The sequence below is a fragment of the Malaclemys terrapin genome, chromosome 19, assembly GCF_027887155.1.
Source record: "Malaclemys terrapin pileata isolate rMalTer1 chromosome 19, rMalTer1.hap1, whole genome shotgun sequence".
NCBI lineage: Eukaryota > Metazoa > Chordata > Testudines > Emydidae > Malaclemys > Malaclemys terrapin.
The window spans coordinates 17,333,841-17,354,525 of NC_071523.1; the positions used below are offsets into that span (position 1 = coordinate 17,333,841).

Genomic DNA, 20,685 nt, shown 5'->3' on the forward strand with positions numbered 1-20,685 from the left:
TTTGCACTAACAGTTCTTAGTTAAGAAGAATTCAACTGTTTCTGAATATGTATCTGTTTGTCTTTATACAGGATATCAAGCCGGTTATTGATGGAATGGATGGAATTAAGATTTCTCAGGGGCTTGGACTACAGGACTTTGACTTAATCAGAGTTATTGGACGTGGAAGTTATGCCAAAGTTCTTTTAGTACGGTTAAAAAAGAATGATCAAATTTATGCCATGAAAGTAGTGAAAAAAGAATTGGTCCATGATGATGAGGTAAAAGTCTGTATTTAAAATTTAAAATACTGAATTGATTCATGGTTAGGTATTGTCGTTGGTTCTACCTGGTGAATGAAGGAAAATGTATTAAAAATGTGACTGAAATTTTGAACAAACATTTTGTCATGTAGTGGAAGCTTCACTGACTAGTAAGTTAGTTGGTGGTATCAATTGCCTACGTGAAGTATGGCACAGATTGGTTCTGGGAGAAATGTCCACTACCTCCGAAGTAACTAATACAGACTAATTGGCTAGCAGTCTTAGAAAAACACAAATGAATTTTTTCTAATAAACCTGGATATTATCAAAGTTAAATAGAGCATTGGGTATTAAATAGTCTGTTCATCTGCGACTGAAAGGATAGCAAGATGTTGCCTCCCTCCCAATTTCAGCTTGTAGGGTGTCAGAAGAAACTAATCAACAAATGCTGAACTTCACAACAGGAGCTGAACTTACATTTTTATAATGTTTTTTATTTTTATAGAAATAAATCCTCTGTGAGTGCATTTTGGGTGTGTGTGTATATACACACACACACACACACACACACACACACACACGTAGAATAGGGTGACCAGACGTCCCGATAAAATCGGGATTGTCCCAATTTTGAGGAGTTTATCCTGCATCCCAACCAAAGTACGGTCAGGATGCCATTTGTCCAGATACTTTGTTTCGGGTGCTTTTTTTTTTTTTTTTTTACACTCACCCATCCGGGTCTTCGGCGGCAATTCAGCGGCGAGTCCTTCAGTCTCTGAAGGTCTTTGGTGGCATTTCGGCAGCAGGTAATAAACCTTGCCGCCAAAGGAAGCATCTGCCGCCGAAATGCCGCCAAAGACCATCAGCGACTGAAGGATCCACTGCCGAATTGCCGTCGAAGACCAGACGGGTGAGTGTAACAATTAAAAAGGGGCCCCGCTCCTCTCCTCCCCCTCTCCCCCCCCCGCGGCGGTCCCGATATTTTCCACTTAGCATCTGGTCACCCTAACGTAGAAGAGAAGTACATGTAATATAAAACTACAGATCGTTTTTCACATTTAGTAAATCACTGGCTTTTAAAAGGGGCTACATCAACATGATTTATTTTTTTTCGAGAGTCAATTTAAAAAAAAAATCCAGTCACCGGTGGACCAAGGGCAAGTCCTGTTTTTTGTTTTTTTTTAAATTGCTTTAAAAATATGCTGTAATAGTTTCTTCGGTGAGGTAGGGAGTGACAGATTGAGAGGAAACCATGAATTTGACTGATACCAAATGCATTGAGTGAATGAACTGGAAAAATGAAGAAAATATTTTTCAGTAGCTTCTTTCCATATTAGTAGTCTAACTTCTGGCTATAACACATACATATTTTTCAGACACAAATGTGATTTTCAAGTTGGCAGTCTTAATTCCATGGCCTCTGGAAAACTAGTTTACAAAAGCCAATATTTTGTTGCAGAGAATTAAAAAAAAAAAAAAAAAAAAGGTGGTGGTGGTGGAAACCAGTTTCACTAGTTGCTGTACTTGTTACATTCCAGAGACTGATATTAGAAGAGTAAGGCTACATAGATTCTTTATCTTTAGACTTGCTTGCCTAAGTGTTGCAATCTCTTTTTTTCATGACCAAGAAAAAGGGATAAGAAAAAGTTGCTTCACAGTTACATTGTTTCTTCAATTGTTTCTGTCAGTGACAGTGAAAGGTGAGGAGAGATATTTAGTCAGCCTTGTAGTTGCCTTTGAGAACTAGAAATAGTTGAGACTAGTCTATCAGTTATTTTGGATTGTGACCTCGCACATCATAACATAGGAACTTGATCTAATTGCTGTTTGCCACAAGCTAGCATCTATAAGAAATGGAATTTTATGAATACATATGAATAAAGTTATGGAAATTTCATTTGATAGTGTTTCAATGGTAAATAAAATGCATTACTTACTAATGTTTTCCTCTTTCGAATATCAGTGAATTTAGAATGCATCGAACCTGCTAGTGCTTTGGTAGTTAGTGTTGTAGTAGCAGGAGTATATTCAAAAGCTATCTTCACCCATGTGGAACTGAAGCAGATCCCCCCCGATTTAATTAGAACTGAAGTTAAAGGAACTGAAAGGAAATATCCTGTTGAATGTTCATTCAGAGTATGTTGTCAGGCTAAAAGTAATACGTTTTCAAAACACAAAATTCATTAACTATCTTTTTACCAAGTTACCTTATTATGTGAAAGACAACTTAGAAATACCTATCAGAAAGCACCAGTTATTAAAGCTGAAAGAATTTTTAAAATCTAATTTGCTTTATACTGTTCATGCTGTTTCTTTTGATTTTTTTTCCTTAGCCTAGGAAGTGAAAATAATGTCCCTTTTTTCCCCCTTTTTTCAGTAGTTACTAGCCAGTGTCACTCTCCTGTTCCAATGGAAATTAGCACAATGCTACAAAGCTTAGTTTATAGTCATTGTAAGAAAAGTTTACTTGGTGTTTTTTTAAAAAAAAGACATGAAAACACTTCTATTGCTTGCTTATACTAATTTTTGTATATACATAATTTTTTGCCTGTAATTGACCTGTCTGGGCCCCTTCAAAGGCTGTGTCTTTATGTATAGAACCAAATGCATGTTAACACTTGATAGGGATTCTCAACTTCCATGGAGATCTCAGTTGTTAGGCCTGGCCTGGCAGGATAGCACTAAAGATTGCTCTCTGAAGGTTGCAATCTAGCTTTTACCTGCTGGCCCTCAGATAAGGGCACCTGAGTATCTATCCTAGTTGTCTTCAGATTGACTGGGGAGTTGACATGGTGTTGGTCAGCTAGGAACTGGGGAATTCAAGCCCACCAATGCCTAGTATTTCCTGCCAGTCACTCCTTGATAAGTATTCGTGGAGTGGGTGTGGGTATTGTGGAATATATGCTGTAAAAAAGACATGGGGAATGCCTACCTATGCTGAGAACAGTTATAGTACACGGCCTTTAGGTTTTGCATTTATGAACAGGTTTGGGATATTTTGTTACCATGGGTCTTGGTTTTGCAATGCTGTTCTAGCATCTATTAAATTTTGGAAATACCAGTAGCCTGTGGTCTCCTTTCTCAGTATTTCACCTTCATAGTTTAGCTGATCACAGAAACCATGTGAAACTCAGTGACTTGTACCCAAAACAAAGCAAATTGTGGCAGCTCCAGCTGACACACATGGTTATAATGTGATATCCACTTGCTTCAGGACACTTTGAACCAATATATCATTAATACTTCACATATGTTTTCTTATTTTTTAAACTTCATGACTAGTAAATTTTGTTCAGATTCTTCTGGATATTCAGAAAACCTCTGACAAGCTGTTGAAGCACAAAAATATTTAGACTTTCTCTGGGCCAAGTTTTTTTCCATCTTTTTTTAAAGAATGTTTGTAATAGTGATGCACTATATATACATAGGAATATAAATGTTGACAGTTTCTTTTCTGGCTTTACCCACAGCAGGGTATCCAACAGTAGTTCTGATTCTCCAAATACTCTATTTCAGGATATTGATTGGGTACAGACAGAGAAACATGTGTTTGAACAGGCATCCAGTAATCCATTCCTAGTTGGTTTACATTCGTGCTTTCAAACAACAAGTCGGTAAGAAAGTTTTGAAGTTACTTTGTTTTGAAAATCTTGATCTTTGTACTAACTGCTTTTCATAAAGCAACCATGGCAGTTAGAAAGTGTCGTCTTAGTGTTTTGAGACCTTTGGATGCAAGTATTACTATAGCAACCCTTTGTAGAAATAACACAAGATGACTGTGTGGCCTATTTAATAGTATAGTAACATTCAGATATAGAGATGTAAATGGACAAACTTTTAGGGTAGTAAGTTAGCTGTGTCTCTATTGTATATTTCTGGTCACACAAAATCACAGGCTTAAAAAGCACATACTAGGAATTGTCTCTTCTAACAATATTTACTGGGGCAATTAAGACAGCTTTTCTACATAATTTGGACAATTTAAAGGCCATTCCTACATATTTATCTAGAAGTAATTTTTTTTGTATATAGCTGTTTGTTATTATTTTTATGCTTTTGTCACTTTTGTAAATAGGTAGCACAGATTGAGGAAGTTCTTTGGTTCATTTGAGAAAATACTTAATAAATTCTTATCTACTTTCAATATCAGTGAATTGTTTTTTCTCATCTGCATAAACTGAAATGGTTTATATTTTTTCAGTATTTTATTGCATGCAGGTATTTAATGGGGGGGGGGGGAATCAAGAGAAATTGTCTTATGCCAGAGTGCATAGGCATGGCTGGAATAATGGATGTTTCCAACTGTTAACTTTTTCTTGTATAAGGGTATTCTTATTCATGGCTGAATTTAGGGACCATAGCCCCTTCAGTGCTATACTGACACACATACTAGTCATACAAAATGTTACATGTTGATATTTGGAAGATTTACTTCCTTGGATTCTATTCATGTGAGTAGCATGCAGTAGACTGCCTGCATAACCTAAGCAGGCAGATTTTATGCAGTATTCAGTGGATTTATTTTTATTTAGGCTTATGCACATAGCCATTTAAAAAGGAGCACCTGTTCTTTGTTCCCCATGCATCCTGACTATTCTTAAATACAGAGCCATGAAATGGATCACCTCTGTAACTCTCCCTTCAACCTTTAATCATCATATTCACAGTAACCATAACGACCCAGCAGCAAAAAACACCTTCCGATCAGCACCTTCTCTTTTTCTCACTGCTAGTGGAAATAAATGGGCTTTTCAGTTTGCCCTGAAGATCAATAAGGTAGGGTTATTGTGGACCAGGAAGAGCGAAGGAGTTCCAAAGGTGACCTGTAAAGGATGTTATTTAAAAAGGGGTGTTTGCCTTTTTTGTTTGTTGCTTTATGATATATGAAAAAAGTGGCCTAAAGGTTTTTATTTTTGTTTTTTAATTTCTGCTTGTTTTTTAGCTTAGAAATACAAGCAAGGTCAGCTCTGGTCTTTTCTTGATTTTGCATAAGAGCCTATGGGATTTATGAGAATATATATTACCACTCACCGAGTAATTGAAGGAAAAGGTTGCTGAAGTGTAATAGATCAGAAAAACAAACAAAAATAGTTTTAAATATTACCTTTTAAAATCCTTTCCTTTCTGCTGCTAAGTTTTCACTCTCTTGGCTCTTGTGACGTTGTCATTTCACTAATACTTCAATCTCATCATGGTGTCTTCCAGGACAGATGAGACCTGAATGACTAATGTAAAAAACAGAGAAATTTTTTTTTTTTTTAAATCAGGCTTCCTTATAAACATCATAAGAAACAAGAGGAGGGCTGACATCAGAGTTTAGATAAGTCCTTTGCATGTCACTTCTTTGGGAGATTTTCATACTGGAGCAGGTTTGAAAAAAGAGAACATATGGAAATGAATATAAAGTACTTGTCCAGTGTTTTTCTGTGTTGCTTTTGTTGTTGGGATTGTTTTTAGTCCTTTCTCCCAGCCTTGCTTCTCCTTTTTAATCCTGCAGTGAAACCAATATCTGTGTTTGACTTAAGTCTGTTGTCCTGGGTATTGTTGTAATGTCACAAATTCAGCATTATGACTTCACTGCAGGATCAAATGGAAGCAGGAAACTGACTGTGAGGAAGCAAACTTATTCAAGTGCAAGTAGTGTTGATAATCGGCACACAGGAAACAAACAGTAACATGGGTAAGCTCTATGTTTAAGTCCTGTATTAGAAATTTTCTTTCCCTAAGCAACACCTTTAAATATTAGATCAATGCTTGGTGTGCGATTTTTACTTTTAAACTTAAATATATTTTAGATTGTATTTGTTAACAATAACAAAGTTACAATAAATGTATATACTTAGAGAAATAGTATAAAAGAGAATTTCTCACTACATTTTTTTACTTACCTGGATGATGTCACTAATCCTTACAGTACAAAAAATGCAGTTCCCTACATTTTTAGGAATCGGTGTCATTTATTATTGTTACAGTAAGAGAGGTACACATGGTACTTAACTGAATGTATTTTTTTAAGTATCTCCAAAAAGAAGGTGGTCAGTCCTTTGCTTTGGATTTTGACTTAATTTGGAGTTGTGTTTTCAGAGGGCTTTCTCTGGATGGAATTCATCAGTTCTTCTATATTGGTTAATCTTTACAAAGTATGTATTTTAGAATTGAATGAGCAGTGGGGAGAATTTGCCAAATATGTGTGGGGAAAGGAAGGAGTAGAGAGAAGAATTTTTAATTCTGGAATAATTGGGTGCATAAAGAAAAGCTGCTTCTGAGGCAGCTTCCGTTTTCATGAGAAACACTCACTCAGCATATTGCTATTCTGTAGGACTATTTAACCTTGTCAGTTTGCATGGATCATATTTTCCCACATATGGTATCTTCGCTCCAGTGTGTAATAAGTCTTTTCATACGGCTGATCATTCCACTTGTATTTTCCCTACCCCTACTGCATTTTCTCTTGTGTGTTTTGAGGAGTGCATTGCAAAATTCGTTTTGAAAAGCCAGTAATAGGCCCTGATAATGCAGCCATTAACTTCAGGGGGTATACTATGTAGAATATTACAGAATTGGACCCATAATGGTTATTGCAATGTCTTTGAAGATATGTTTCAGACTTAAAAAAACCCAGGCTGCTTATTCATCTGTCTCCAAAATGTTCATAAAGTTCTGGTGTTTCCTGCAAAATCTTTGTAACCAACCCTGCTTGACATACTGCCTTTCTGTAATGCAAAGTACTAAGCAATGCTGATTTATCAACAAAAAGCAAAGAAGGCTAAGGCCAGTTGTCTTGCTTTGGACAGAAATTTACATATGAAATTAGTCAATGTCCTCTCTGATTACACTGTGTTGTGCTATGAAGTAGAGAATCATTGCATGCAGGTTAAGATGCCAATGGATGAGACTTTTATGAGTTGTTGTTGAATTATGATGTGGTAAATTGGATTTTCCCAAGGTTACGAGATCATACTCTTTTTTTATATTAAGGTGGACCTGTATCCTATACTAGGCAAGGGGTTGAAAAAATAAGTGTATTAGTTTAGCTTCTGCTACCGTGGGCGGCGGGGGATTATTCAGTTGCATTCACATTCAGATTCTTTTAGTGTCAAAGTTTCTAGTCAAAGTCAAAGAACAGAGCTATTATAATCCTAGCTGGTCCTGTTGGCCGCACCAAATTTAATTTCCATTTCTAGTGAAAAATGGCCACACCTGAACTCATCAGACTCCTAGTTTTATTACAGGTGGCCATTCGGAGCCAGGCATTTCTGTATCCTTCGAATTTAGAATGTTTCTCACAGAATGGCATTGGGAGCTCGGATTGTTGTATTCAGCATATAAATAGAATTATCTTTATTTTTATGGGTGCGTATAAAGATCCTGATACAATTTAGAACTTTATTTGGAAGAGGAGGATTGTTGTGAATCATATGTGATTGAAATCATTAGAACTCTCTTATTTTGCTCAAACATAAATTTGTTTTTCTACATTTCTCTGTAGTGTGTCTCCAGACATCTTTCTTCAGTGTGTCAGTTTTGGCTTTTCATAAGCTAGTGCAAATAACAGCATAATAGTTGTATATTCATTAATGCTCAAAACTCTACAGTGCTTCCTGACCTTTTTAATGCTGGTAAATTAATAATAAAACTAGTCATCTTAAAATAGGTTTACTTTTGACTTGTGTTTTGGTTGGTTTCAAATATAACAAGCCTATGTGTGTAAACTTTGTTTTTCAAATATGAAACTTCAGATTTCATGCTTGATTTAAAAAAAAAAAAACACCTTCAGTCTAAAACAGTATTCAGTATTTTGTCTAATACTTATTATATCAAAGTAAATCTGTGCCAGACTCCTAGATGACTGATCCTTATTTAGTGGCAAATAATAAAATTTCATCTAATGAGAAACTGTTTTTGTTTGTTTGTTTGTTTTTTTAAGTACACTGTTATGTTAAAACATACTTATAATCTAACAGTCTGTTTTCTAAGCCATTCAGAATACAGCTATTCAGTAGCAGTACACGGAGAAATTTGATACTACTATTCCCTATTTCACGAGACAGACATTGCAATCTGCATCAGTCATTTGATATGATAGACATAGCCATTAAAATAAGATGTTTTCATAGTATAAATGTCTCGTTATTTGAAAATTAATGACTATTTTGCTCCTGCATTTGTTTTTGATAAAGCCTTTGGTTTTCAATTTATCATCTACTTGCCATACTCCAGTAACAATATTTTATTCCTTTGTCGCAATCTCTGACTGTTTTAAACTTTTAAAATATACATCTGATACTGTATTACACTGACAGCCCACAATGGTACTTGGTTACTTTCAGCAACCTCTGTTATCCTTTTCATATGTTTGGGTAGTTATGTTGGCTTCATGCCAAACTCAGACCTAGTGTTAAACAGGTACACCTTCATTAAGTTCAAATCAATTTCTTCATTTGTGTTTTTCTATTGAAGTATTCTTATACATGCTTTTAAATTATGGATGTCATGTACATACCACAGACATGGGTGTATTATAAATTAAATAGATGATCTTGTTTTGTTTCTAAATGGTTATTAATTTTTATTGTAATTACAATTTTAAATGCCTAACTTGAGAGGGCAACTCAGAGGAACATTTTTAACTTTAGATTTTGTTGTCGTTGGAGTGAAATATTAACTGTGACCTTAGTAAAAATGTGAGTCTTATGGAATTAAAAAAATACAGTTTTCCTTGAGTTGAAATCCATTTATTGCATTGTATATTTTCAGATTGTTTCTTGTCATAGAGTATGTAAATGGGGGAGATCTCATGTTTCATATGCAACGGCAAAGAAAACTTCCTGAAGAACATGCAAGGTATTTTACTAATGCATTGATAAATGTGATAATTTTCTTACAGTATCATTACAAAGCACAACATAAAATAGTTTATCTTAAATGACAGCAAGAGAATATAAAAATTTCAAGGGAAATTGCTGTAGGTGATTTGGAAAGTTTTAAAAAAAAATTCATGGATTCATAGATTCTAGGACTGGAAGGGACCTCGAGAGGTCATCGAGTCCAGTCCCCTGCCCACATGGCAGGACCAAATACTGTCTAGACCATCCCTGATAGACATTTATCTAACCTACTCTTAAATATCTCCAGAGATGGAGATTCCACAACCTCCCTAGGCAATTTATTCCAGTGTTTAACCACCCTGACAGTTAGGAACATTTTCCTAATGTCCAACCTAGACCTCCCTTGCTGCAGTTTAAACCCATTGCTTCTTGTTCTATCCTTAGAGGCTAAGGTGAACAAGTTTTCTCCCTCCTCCTTATGACACCCTTTTAAATACCTGAAAACTGCTATCATGTCCCCTCTCAGTCTTCTCTTTTCCAAACTAAACAAACCCAATTCTTTCAGCCTTCCTTCATAGGTCATGTTCTCAAGACCTTTAATCATTCTTGTTGCTCTTCTCTGGACCCTTTCCAATTTCTCCAATTAAAAAGCTCAACCTTAAATTTGGAAAGCAGTTCATTTGAAAGATAAATAACCTTTGTATTCTACAAGGACATGAGGGGGTTTTTTTTGTTTGTTTGTTTTTTAAATAAAGCATTTGATAATAGGAACAACTAACTGTCATTGCTTTTATATTTGATTAACAGTTCTCTGAAGTGCATTGCTGATGTTGGGTTTAAGTGTTTTGGTGAACATAGTTAAGGGAGTTTTATACAGAACCTATTAAAAAGTACTGTCTTGCAAGTGTTGGTATTATAGACACAGGTCTTGCCTCTGCATTAGAATAGTTGGTGTAGATTTTACCAGCTCAGAAATCCAGTTCTGATACCCAGTATTTGAGTTTTACAGCTTCAGAGAAAAGTTCAATAGTATGATGGGGGAAAAAATTTCTTCAATATCAGATTGAAAAAAAATTACTTGCTATAAGTCTTTAGCTTTGTAGACAGTGGCTATATTTTTTAATTATTCATATTTTGATTGTAACAGCTACTTTGGGATGAATTTAGGGGTTTTGTTGTTTTTATCCTCTCCATGGTGAGAAGCTCTGGGACTCTGTTAGCTTTTCCTTTTTACTTTGTTCCTTTGGTTTCAAAAATTGTCATTGGGTTTTTCAAGTTATGCCAACTTTTGTGTAATTCTTCTAGTAATGAATATGGCTCTTCTTTTTTCCTGTTTAAGATTTTATGCTGCTGAAATTTGTATTGCTCTGAACTTCCTACACGAGAGAGGAATAATCTACAGAGATTTAAAACTAGACAATGTTCTGCTAGACGCAGAGGGTCATATCAAGTTAACAGATTACGGCATGTGCAAGGTAAGGTTCTCCTCTGATTTTCTGTCTTTCCTTATAATTCTACTGTGAATCTGTATATGTTAATCTAGTTGTGTCAGATAGTCTTGTTGAATCAAATTCTACAGCCAGCAACACCAAAGTAAATCTGAGACCTGAAGTTTGCCTATATTAATGTAAGTGTAACTGAGCCTAGAATTTAGTCTTAAACTGCAGTTCTGCTCTGAAAAATTACTTCTGAAAAATGGCACCACCTTGCTCAACAAATCTATTTCTTGGCTGTATTCCAAGTCACACTGCTGAATTTGTGGACAAAAATAAAGTTATTGCTATTTTTGTCCTGTTAGACCTGCAGATTCAACACAGCTATGAGTGCTGAATTCTGTTCCTTCACATGTATTACCAACAGAACTGTTAACTAAATTCAATCTCAGGACCAGATATGGCCAGACTGCTTTTACACCCACATAATTTCATTGAAGAAAATGAATTGTAACTTACCTTTATTTTAGAATAATCACATTCTATTACAATACTTTGGGAGCCAAAGTCACAAGGGGTTCCATAGTTAGATAGTAATTGATTCTTGACCTTTTGACTAAGATGAAGTGTAGGGACATGTTATACCAGAGATGTAGCTATGAGAATGAAACCGTGCCTCTTGTCCTGTGCAGCTGTAAGCCCCATTCCAGAGCATAGCCACTTCACCACAACGCTGTGCAGAATAGGTTTGTTAAGGCAATTTCAGCATCTGTGAGAACGGTTTTCGTTAACTCTTCTATTCCGGACTTCAACTGCCAGCTAAGACTGGATGTTGTGATCAATGATGAGGAACCAGAAGTGAATTATCCCTGTGACGGTTTCCCCCCCCCCCCCCCCCAGGATGCCGCTTGGAACTGGGGTACCACTGAGCTCACCTGACCCACCAGCCTGGGCTCCCTTTCACACTGTGGTGCTGTGATAAGTTGCCAAGCTCTCCACACTTGCTCTTTCATCACACACACAGATAGGGACACACCCAGCTGCAGCTTCACAAACAGATGCTGAGATCAGCTCTGCATGGGAAGGCTCAGCTAAGGCACCTCCCAGTTGCTAAGGCACGCACTCCCCTCCAGAGTGTAAACCCAAAATTATACTGTCTTGCACTGTACAGGGAAATGTACAGCGTAAGCTCATAAAATTCGCCCCCTCCCTCAATGTGAGGGGGGAGAGAGAGCTGCAACAGCTTTCTGCCCCAAGTTATAATTTTCACAAACACTGCTGTTAGACAAAACAAAACAAGTTTATTAACCTCAAAAGATAGATTTTAAGTGATTATACATGATAGCAAACAGATGAAAGCAGATTACCTTAGTAAATAAACAAAACCACAAACAGTTTAACATAGTAGATAGGTAGGATATGAATTAGCAAATTCTCACCCTGAGTGATAAACAGGCTGGCAGATTCTTAAGGCACAAGTTGACTTGGCTTTCTCGGGTTTTCACACACAGGCTAAAAATCCCTCTAGCCTGGGACCATCACAGTTCAGTCCTTGTCCCTCAAGTGTTTCCAGGTGTATTGTTGTAGGGTGAGGTACCATCATGATGTCATTGTCCCCCTTTTATATATTCTTCCCACTTGCTGGAAAGCTCTTTTGTTGTGACCTGGGTCAAACAGTTCCCATTGTGTAGTGCTATCTCTGAGAGGTTTCTACTGTACACAGTTCCTGGGGTAATCCTTGTGCTTGTGTGCATCTCCTCAATAAGCCATTTACATTGGTTGGCCTTTTTACTGTTGTACCTGAAAGGCTGCTTGTGGGTGATTTCAAACTCACAACATGTTTCTGTAACACCTACATAGCCTACCTTCACATACAATGATAGCCACATACAATGATAGCACATACATTCCAATGAGATATTAATGTCTAGTATATTAAGATTTTTAGAATGAAACCTCACAAGGCATACTTTGTACAAAACATATCCTAATTACATGACAGTGGTGAATATTGGGGTGCCAGGGTGTCACAATCCCCTTCGAGAATCGGGTCGCTCCCTTCATTGAGACACAGGAATGGAAAATGGAGAAATAGACCCACACACCCTGGTTGATACCTTGAGAGAATGGGGATACTCCACTGCCATTCACACACTGATCGTCAGAGCACTGGGTGCCTGGGACCGCAAGAATGAGACTGTTTTAGGACTGTAAGGTACCCAGATACTACTCCAGGCTGATAGAGTAGTTGATAGTTTCAGATACCACTATATTGAACACGTTACTGGACACGGCCAATCTGAGGATAAGATCTAGACCACTAACTGAGAAGCGACAAGTCTGACGGCTTCTTTGAACTGATTTAACTAACTAGTGTACTTTCTTTTTCTATGTTACATGCTTAACCTCTAATCCTCATCTGTATTTTCTGCTGCAGGCAATTGTCAGCTCATATCGCTTTTCTCTTTCTTCATTTGCAATCCATGGGTATAATGTTGTTTTTGACAAGAATGAACTGATATGGCATGGGTATTTATAATGTGTATTCAACAATTTGTGTTCTGTAACTTTAAATATTCTCTAATAAAAGTTTTAATTTGTTTCATATCTGATACGATCTCTATTAGGAGACTAACCCTGCACTTCTAGGGGGATGGCCTTGATGAATTAATACAATAGGTCTTTTCCAGCTCTAATTTTTATGATCCTGTATATTTGAATTGTATTAGCCCTTTTCAATGACTGTCTCTCTTGGAGGATTGGAAATCTAATACATTAGAGTTGGCACTGGCAGGGCCGGCTCCAGGCACCAGCCGAGCAAACTGGTGCTTGGGGCGGCAGCTTGTAGGAGGTGGCATTCTGCCTAGTCCTAAGGCGGCACGGCCGCTTTTGTTGTTGTTGTTGTTCCGCTTCGGCTGCCCTGTAGGGGACAGTGGCGTGGAGGACGGGAGCGCCCTGCAGCAAGCCTGGCAGGGCAGCCCGCGTCCTTCCCTCCCAGCCGACCGGAGCGTTCTGGACCCCTCCCAGCAGGGGGCATGGCGGGAGGGGCCGCGTGGCAGCGCCCCGCTGAAGCCCTGGCCGCCCCCCTTCTCTCTCTCCCCCCGCTCCCTCCCCCTGCACCCTGGCTCCGGCCGTGCCGCAGGTTGTTCTTTTTTTTTTTTTTTTTCTTTGCTGTTCTGGCCGCCCCAAGTGGCGGCCAGAAAGCCAGAGCCGGCCCTGGGCACTGGAACTTTTTAGCACTGAATAGCACTTTAGAAAGCACTATTTCATAAATTTTGATCAAATGCAACCTGTACCTGAAGAGAGACTGAGGCAGGCAAATACAGCCCTACAGAAGGTTATTTGGAGCCTGATTTTAAAATGAATTGTATTTTAAATAAACGTCAAAGCAGATATTAAGAAGCTCAAGTAAATTAATGAACTATGGAGGACATACCTCTCAGGGGACTTGTAATGGGATATTACCTCTTTGGGTTGCTGCTTTGACACACACTAATACTTGCTGACAGTTGTCTCCAAGTTATTGGCCCATGTGAAATTAGATGAGGGTCTCAGTCTAGTTTGTGATGGACTGCCAAGTTCCCAAAACCAGCAACACAACTAGCATCCTTTTTGTCAATTTCAGAGGGTCCAGCGATTGAATGGAACAAGTTAACTGAGCTGCCTTCTAGTCTTACCAGGGGTTCCTCCAGGTCATTATGCACATTAGCAGTGGGGCACTGTGGAGGGGCTTGCCTTGTCACTGCTTGTGATATACCTCTTCAAGGGATCAATAGGACTTCTGTTTTCAAGGACTCTTATCTCATGTGTAGCACCAGCACTAAAATTCATAACCTGGAGTAAAAAGGCAGCAATTGCAAAAAATTATGAATTGTTTTAATCTTTAAAAATAACAAACACCTCCCCAATCTCCCAGAAATGAGAAACATTTTATTCTTTGTCTAAAAGAAACAAATTAAACATTATGAATGTGTCAGGATTAATAATGTCCAGGGTGGATAAAAATCAATGATTTAAAAAAAAAAAAAATCGGATTTTTTAATTTAAAAAAATTATCTAAAGATAGTTTTAATTAAGGTACACTATAGCTCAAAGATATCTCATCATGGAATAGGAATTATAAATTCTAATTCTATAGTATGAGACAATATATTCATGTAATGTTTAAGAAAAGTTTTGTAAATGAGTTCAATAGTTCATGGATTAGGGACCCAATCTTATAGGGTTCCAGGGGCTTCTTTATAGATTATTTAGGTTAATCTTTTTATCTACCCAATGGGGCTCAGTGCTCAGTCTAGAAGATACCATCAGAGATGCTTAGTTTTGAGTTCTCAAACTGTGGACTTGACTCCAGAGAGAACATGCTTGTTAATAGCAAAAATGTTTTTAAACAAATAAATAATATATAGAGTTGAGAAATAACAGACCTCAACCCTATTGTCCCTCTGCAAATTTGTGCACATACAGTCAATCCCTTACCTCTCTCTAAAAGTGCAAACTTTCAAAAAGTTCAATTAATAGAAGATTGTTGGGGGCAGAATAGATCTGGACAAGGAGAAGTCTGGAGATAAATGTGAGAAGGGATGGACAGGCACTAGAAACAAAAGTGAAACTGTTTGAGCAGCATATTCCGAAGTCTTGAGGTCTTTCTGAGTGTAGCCTTCATTGATTCAAGATCTACCATACCATTCTCTCACTAGAAGGAAAAACTTATAATGGCAGCAGGCCGTAAAAGAGACCCATTCAAGAAATATGTTTGATGATGATATTTTAAAGAAAGGCACACCAATGAACTGGAGGAAGTCACTTAAGCACTGTTGAAGAGATAATCTCGCTTTTAACATCAGTAGCTTCTTCTGCTGGTGTAGAAAGAATATTTTCTTCCTTTGGACTAATTCATTCCAAATTGAGCAATGGTTTGGGACCTGAAAAAGCAGGAAAGCTTATTTTTCTTTTCCCGATTATGAACAAACAGAAAAATGAAGGTGAAGACGACTGAGTTAGCTGCAGAAGCCAATATTTCAAGTTTCTCATGTTGACCTGGCTGACATAGTCGATTTAATTTTTTTTTTCTTAAATATTTCATTTAACTATTTTAGTTAAAAACAATTTAAACAAAAACAAACCTAATTTTAAAGAACTTGAATCTTTAACTAAATTCAAAAATTCATATGCTTGTTTTGTTAAAATATTATGTTTGCTGTTGAAGAAAAAAATCCCGAATACGTCACGTTGTTGTTTTAGTTAAATAAAACAGTTTAAATGTCTGTCTGGTGGGGATCTCCTCCTAATACAGCCTGGCAAGAAAATCCTCCAAATATTAATGATTAACCTGTTGAATTGAAGATAGTTCACCTCCCAATGACTTCATAAATATCTGCTTCAAATACCTTTGCTAAATGAAATAACCAAACAATCATTCATTTTCTGATATGGCTGTAAAACTAATATGAATTTTTTTTTCAAAATAAATCACTGTTTAAAAATGTATAGTGTGTACCTTCTAAAAATGAAACCTACATCTATCGGAGTTGTGAAGAATATGTATTAAGGTTATAACAACCAACAAGAATGCACTTTTATGTTGAAATCCATGATTAAATAGTCTTCCTGACTAGTGATTTAAATCAAATCCACCCTGGTAAAGTCACACACACTTACCATGATGAAGGGCTGTAAAAAAAATTATAAGTTTACCTTGAATGGTAGGAGTTTTGGGGAGGAGTCTGATCACTACTTTGACCCCTGGAATCCTGTTGGTATATGGAGGCATCTTAGACTCCTGGTTTGAAATACTTACAAAAGCTTGGTTGAAGGGAACTTGCTGCAGGTAGAATTTAACTTTCAAAAGATGAATTGGTTTATTCCAATAGGAAGGATTGGGCCCTGGTGACACTACAAGCACTTTCTGTGGAACGCCAAATTACATTGCACCAGAGATCCTAAGAGGAGAAGAATATGGTGAGTTGGGGCATAAACTTGTAACAGTTTAATTACAGTGAATCACTAATTAAAGTTCCGATTTGCAGGGCATTAAGAGTACATTTTTAATTAAGTTTACATGGTTTTACTCTGTTATGTACCGGTAAGATGATTTTGTTTGTTTGATTTTTTTATTTTCTCAGATGTACTTCAGACCATTTTAGTGTTTTTTGACCTTCACAGTCATGGATGTGCAGCTTCTATTAAAAGATATTTCCAGAAAGGGTGGGCTTTTTCCTGAAAGAGAACTCCTGCTTTGTGCTACAGAGCAAATACCACAACCCAACCCTTTTATGTTGGTTTGAGCTTTCAGATACAACAACTGTTTGGATCAGGGTATCTGACAACAGAAAACATAGAATTCAAAACAGCAGTAGTTTATAGGAGCACTCTAACTACTATTGTGAATTGAGAAGTGGCCTATCTAAGATGGTAAAATACCTGAGTACTGTCATTTTCCTATATGGTAACATAGCATTCACAACTTTTAAAAATCCTAAAGTACCTTCCAGCTTTAAGTAGTATATTGACCTTTATCTTGGCACTGTTAATTGAAGTCTCACTCTCTTATGGACCGTTATGGCCCAGCTACAAGTTCCTGAACAAATTACCTTTACTAATTTTTCTCCCAAGTGCTCTATTAAGGGCTATTCCTGTGAGGCACTGAGCCTGCTGCTAGGGGTTTTGGTGGGAGTTGAGGATTCTCAGCTCTCTGCAGAATCAGGTCCTTAATCTCCATCGATGATGCAATAAATGTTGTTGTAACATTATCCTAGAACCCAGGATTTATTACCTGAAAATGTGCTCTTTAAATGCTTATAGGGTTCAGTGTGGACTGGTGGGCTCTTGGTGTCCTGATGTTTGAAATGATGGCAGGAAGATCTCCATTTGATATAATAACTGACAATCCAGACATGAACACTGAAGATTACCTCTTCCAAGGTATATTTAAGATTTTTCTTTGTTGGTTTTGGGTTTCAATTTTTTTTTTTGAATCCCTTTGAAGGAAGAACAAAACACTAAATAATGAAAATTAGCAGCCACCTTTTACATACTGTGGGTACCTTCTCTTCCTTTTAATTTCCTACACAGCAAAGTTTTGATAGAGGGCTCAGTAGTTCCCATCATCTCATGACTACCAGTGATATTAGCGTAGGTAAACAGGACTGTGGTATTTCTAATTCAACATTCAAGGAACTTAATTTTCTGGGACAAAAAACTAGGACTCCGAGTTAGTCTCTTTCAGATTGGACTTTGTCTAAAGATATGTCTAGACTGCAGCTGGCCGCATGCTTCAAGCCTGGGAAGGCAGACACAGGCTAGCTCTGCTAAAAATAGCAGTGTGCATGTTGCGGCATGGGCGGCAACTCAGACTAGCCACCTGAGCTCAGACCCAGGTAGGCAGGCGGGTCCAGGTTCAGGTGCCTATCCTGAGCCATCACCCCTGCCACAACAACCACACAGCTATTATTAGCAGGCTAATTTGAGAGGAGCTACTTACTATGTATTGGTCTTCCTGGGCTGGGAGGCATGCTCCCAGTAGGGTGACCAGACAGCAAATGTGAAAAATTGGACAGGGGTGGGGGGTAATAGGAGTCTATATAAGAAAAAGACCCAAAAATCAGGACTGTCCCTATAAAATTGGGACATCTGGTCACCCTAGCTCCCAGCTACAGTGTAGACTTACTCAATGAGATCCACAGTTCAGAAGTAGCCGTTGAAAATAAGGTTCAGACATTTTGGGTTGAATGTGTGTACATGCCCTCTTTGAATTGCAGTTTAAGAACATAAATCCATCATTCTATTCAAGAAAGACATTATCATTCACATTACTCTTATACTCTGGGATATTTTTCTCTTTCACCCTAGTTCTTTGGTACATATGTTTATATTCTTTGTATGTCTTTCATTTTGTTACATTATTTTATAACTTACTTTGAATGTTTTGAGCACTATGGCAGATGTGCTTCTAGAACTTGCTAGTTGCTTCCTACAGTGTGTTATACCCCAAGAGTACTGACCTATACATTTATCCCACTTAAAACAGTTAATCCAATAAATACAATATAAGCCTTGTTAATAGTATTAGACTTGATGGTGGTCTCTAGAGAGCTGACTGGTCATGTGTAGCTGGCTTGCCTTGGTGCCAGTCAAGAGAAACAGAACAGGTGGGAGGGAGAGATGAAATGAAGACACAGTAGACAGCCTGACTGACTTTCTTCAGAAAGGGCAAAACACTCATTGTACCAAAGGCTATTAATAATACTTCAGTGCTGTTTCTTTTCCACTAAACCAACTGCTGTAATTGCCACAAGGATGTTAAGTTGTTATCAGTAGGGACAGAAGGTGGTCATGAAAGAAAGGGGAGTCAGTGCATGAGACAGTATCTCTGCTAGGTTGTGTCCAGAGTATGGAAAGGTTTTTGAAAACTATATTATACGAAGGCATTGAAGGAACTTTCTGGGCACCAACCATATCTACCTATAATTTTGCTCCAGATAACTTTTTCTGTTTCCTTATGGTGATTTCATGGTAGCAGTGTCATAAGTTACTTCAATAGGAACTGGTTTGCATGGGTAGCAGTGTGCCCATTATTCTAATCACATGTAGCAGTACGCACAACCATATCAAGTACAGGAGTAACGCTGAAAGTGCTTGATTAGTAAAGAGTGAATTTCAAAGGTGTATGTGCATAGTCTGAGAGATGGAAGAGGGTTGGAAGGAATTTTCCCCCAGGTCAGACTGGGGGTGACCTTAGGGTTTTTGTCTTCTTCTGCAACATGGGGTATGGGTCACTCACCAGAATTCTCTGGGTATATCTCACTTAATAAAATTCCCTGCCATTGCAGGGACCTCAGGCATTGGTGCACAAAGATCCCTCCTGTTCTATGCCTGAGGCATATAATAGTTTAGTCTCCTGTGGGCTGTAATACTTTGGGTGTTGGATTTAGTGTGCAGATGCTAGTTAGTGCTTGTGGCCTGTGATATGCAGTTCTGGCCTTAAATTCTGACTCATTCTGAAATACCTTCTAGTGACCAATCTGAGTGCCAGCGTGAGCAGTCTCAAACACTGTTGTGTACTCTTTAAAGTGCATAACTAGTCTCCAAACTACTCCTTGAGGGGGAATACTCTATAATGAAGGAAGAGGGTGGCTTGTAATGACACAATGGGGAATCCCCACAACCTCAGGTCCAGTGTAATATTTCCTCAATTGTTCAAAAATGTGAGATCACATTTATAAAACCCCTTGATCAGGACTTTAAGGAGATGAAAACCCTTTATACAATGTGTTTATCAATATGACAGATGGGATGAAAGAAATGATGCATGAGATTAAGAATTTTCAGAAAGTCTGTAAATGTCACTGCTACCATAGCACTTTTCACGTGAAGATTCCGAGATACAGACATTAACTAGGTAAGCCTTGCAAAGTTAGAGAAAAGCAAATGCTCATTTGACGGTTGTGGAAGCAGGAACTAAATGTTGAAGTGACTTGCCACCGTGGCAAATGACTCGTAATCCCCTTCTCTTACCACTGGACACGTTGCCTCCAGCTTTTTGAAAACAAAAATGAATACTCTGCTTTTCTCTTCTGAGTTGTCGTTAAAAGTCCATTTTATAATACTTTTAGAAAAGATATTAACCAGAGAGAATGGTATGACTTTTTACAAAAAATTTAAAGCCTGGCAAATTTTGCAGAAATAACTTAAATAGTTGCCATAGGAGCACATTGTCCAGGCAGTAATACAAATAAAAAAGTTTTTATTAAAATCATAGTGGATGTCATATAATAGAGCGCAAAACAGTTTGCTTTTTTTTAAACTTGTAACAGTTATCCTTGAAAAGCCAATCCGGATTCCAAGATTTCTCTCTGTCAAGGCCTCTCATGTCTTAAAAGGATTTTTAAACAAGGTAAGTTTTACAACATTGTTATTTATATACATTCAGTAGCTCAGAGCTTCATGTTATAAAACATAAATTAATTAAAAACTTAAAGAACTGTAAAGAAATTTTATAAAGTCAGGACATATAGCTTCCAAAAGCAATCTTTCAAATTGCTAATTTTTTGTGTGAAAATTTCATAGTATGGAACTTCATTTGAAAACTAAGCATGTTGGTTACTTAGTGAAATGGAATTTTATTATGAAACTGAGTACAAAACCTAAGATAATTAATTATTAGTCTATGCTTGCAAACAA

The 20,685-nt window shown here is 37.4% G+C and overlaps 1 protein-coding gene across 4 annotated transcripts in view; it reads left to right on the top strand.

The window, feature by feature from the left end:
- PRKCZ (protein kinase C zeta) overlaps nt 1-20,685 on the top strand; it is a 158,890-nt gene that overhangs the window by 112,947 nt on the left and 25,258 nt on the right. For all 4 annotated transcript variants that reach the window (XM_054009539.1, XM_054009537.1, XM_054009538.1 and 1 more), the window contains 7 exons: nt 72-260; nt 3,759-3,856; nt 9,000-9,086; nt 10,410-10,545; nt 16,377-16,464; nt 17,308-17,427; nt 20,319-20,398. In XM_054009539.1, the coding sequence (XP_053865514.1) occupies nt 72-260; nt 3,759-3,856; nt 9,000-9,086; nt 10,410-10,545; nt 16,377-16,464; nt 17,308-17,427; nt 20,319-20,398 (798 nt within the window). The remainder of the gene's footprint in view (nt 1-71; nt 261-3,758; nt 3,857-8,999; nt 9,087-10,409; nt 10,546-16,376; nt 16,465-17,307; nt 17,428-20,318; nt 20,399-20,685) is intronic.